Genomic DNA, 2,161 nt, shown 5'->3' on the forward strand with positions numbered 1-2,161 from the left:
TGGTTACCATTTAAACAAAAAAATCTCTAAAAGTCTACCAAGTTATATAAACCTACTTATTAATATATAGCATTTATTATCACATATTAAATATATCCATTTAACTCCTCACCGGCAGAAGAAAAGAGAAAAGAAAAAAACCACGAAGTTTTTCTATTTAGTGTTAACTGCCATTGCCTTTTACAAATGTTTTAAAAATTACTCTGACAACTGTATCAAATTCGGGTCACACCAGGAGGGCTTTGACTAATCTGGCAGGTTTCTACTTATTACTCCTGCAGTATATAAACTGCATGAGTTTAAGGTAAGTCCAGTATATGAAGGTATATAGGCCTCTCTCTCAAGAGCCTCCTGCCTCTGTGAACATTAGACAAAGGCCTCCTCTTCCCTCAACCTAGGCAGATGCCGACTGAAAGACACAGGGTTTGGAAAGCCATTGGAGGGATGAATTTCACACCTTTGTGCAGTGCACTAACTACACACTACTTTGAGGTTTCACCTATTTCATCTGAAAAAGAGGTTTACTTTTAGATTAATTGGGACGCCAGTGCATTAAAACATTCTCCCTCTCAAACTGATTGTAGTATGTGCACAGTTAAGCAAATGAACATATTTAGATGTCTGCCACTGAGCCATTGGTATTTAAGTCTTTCTTGACCCAGTGCATTTCATGACAAAGAGGTTTATGGATGTGACCTGCAGGTACAAAAATACTATCTGGGTTGGGTAGAAGGGAGAGATAATGAACTGCTATAAGGAGTTCTTGCCTCTACAATTTAAGAAGCTATTTTGAAAGTTTACCTTTAGGTTCTTGAGGAAAGTCTCGGCATGTTGAAGAGTGCCCTTAATATAAAACGTGACCATCCCTGTACAACCTGTGCACTGACGCTTTGCCAACTCATGCTGCGGGTGAGAGGGCAGCCCTGTAATCATAAGGGAGCAGAAAAGTGTTATTTTAGAGTCAAACATGTCATAAGGGGGAGGGGGGATTTCACTGTCCTCTTAAATTAAGACACTGCAAATAAGGCTAACATTGAGCTTTATGACATCCTCCCATCTGACTATTTGTGTGGGCCCCTGTCTCTCTCTCCAGCTTCCTATTGACTTATCTTTTGTCCCTTCTCCAACTTTCTTTATGCCAGTGCCTCTACACTCTTTTTCATGTCAGGAACTTTGCACATGCTGGCCCTTTAACCTAGACTTCCCCTGTTAATTATATCCTTCTGTACTTTCTTGCTTAATATCTGTCTTATCCACCAGACGAGCTCCATGGGGGCAAATCCATTTCATTTGATAATTATTAGGTCCCAGTTCCTAGTGCAAAGCCCGGCCCATAGTTGGCAGGGCCAACTTTATTTTTAATAAACACGTGTTGAATAAATCTGAAATGCCTTGTCCATGCCCTTTTAGCAAATGCTGCCCATTCTTCAGGGCACAGCTCAAAACTCTTCTCCCTCCCTCCATCCAAAATACACACCAGTCACAGCTCTTTATCTACAATACAAACGGGGCATTTCATCTCATAGGTGTTTCTGCTTGGTGCATCTAAATTCCTTTCAGACAGGGGCCAGTCTTAATTCACCTCTATACCCAAGACCACGTGGCTAGATACCTCAAAAGGATTTTAAAAAAAACTATTTACCACCCCATCTTAAAAGATTGATAAAATAAATTCAAAGAGTAACATGTAAGTCTCCTAATTCCACAGGAGCATTTCCAGATTCTAGAAGAGGTGAAGGAATTCGAAAAGGAAGTAAGAGACCATCAGTAGAATTTTGTGACATAAATTATCAAATCTCCATCAGGACAGACCTCTAGAATGGCAGTCCCCAACCCCAGGTGCCCGTCTGTGGCCTGTTGGAGGCCCACACCGTTTGGCGGGATATGGGCGGTGGGCAGACCGGCGGGGCTTCATCAGTGTTTGAGGACGCTGCAAATTTCTGACATCACTGTGGGGACTCCACTGCCTGTCAGATCAGGAGCACTGGATTCTCACAGGAGCACAAACCCTACTGTGGACTGCACGTGCAGGGATCTACGTTGCTTCCTGTTACAGTCTGGTGCCTGGTGATCTGAGGTGATCTGTCGCGGGAGCTATGGCGGAGGTGCTGGCGCTGGGGAGCGGCTGCAAGTGCAGATTGTCATTGGCCAAGAGGTTTGA

The 2,161-nt window shown here is 43.0% G+C and overlaps 1 protein-coding gene across 1 annotated transcript in view; it reads right to left on the minus strand.

Annotated features, from left to right (window-relative positions):
- Nucleotides 1-713: 713 nt before the first annotated feature.
- Nucleotides 714-2,161, minus strand: part of LOC105817055 (cystathionine gamma-lyase-like) — a 133,472-nt gene continuing 132,024 nt past the window's right edge. The window contains exon 4 of the mRNA XM_012652670.1: nt 714-923. Within this exon, the coding sequence (XP_012508124.1) occupies nt 751-923 (173 nt within the window). The 3' untranslated portion in view covers nt 714-750. The remainder of the gene's footprint in view (nt 924-2,161) is intronic.

Source organism: Propithecus coquereli, unplaced genomic scaffold, assembly GCF_000956105.1.
Source record: "Propithecus coquereli isolate 6110/MARCELLA unplaced genomic scaffold, Pcoq_1.0 Scaffold396, whole genome shotgun sequence".
NCBI classification, from domain to species: domain Eukaryota; kingdom Metazoa; phylum Chordata; class Mammalia; order Primates; family Indriidae; genus Propithecus; species Propithecus coquereli.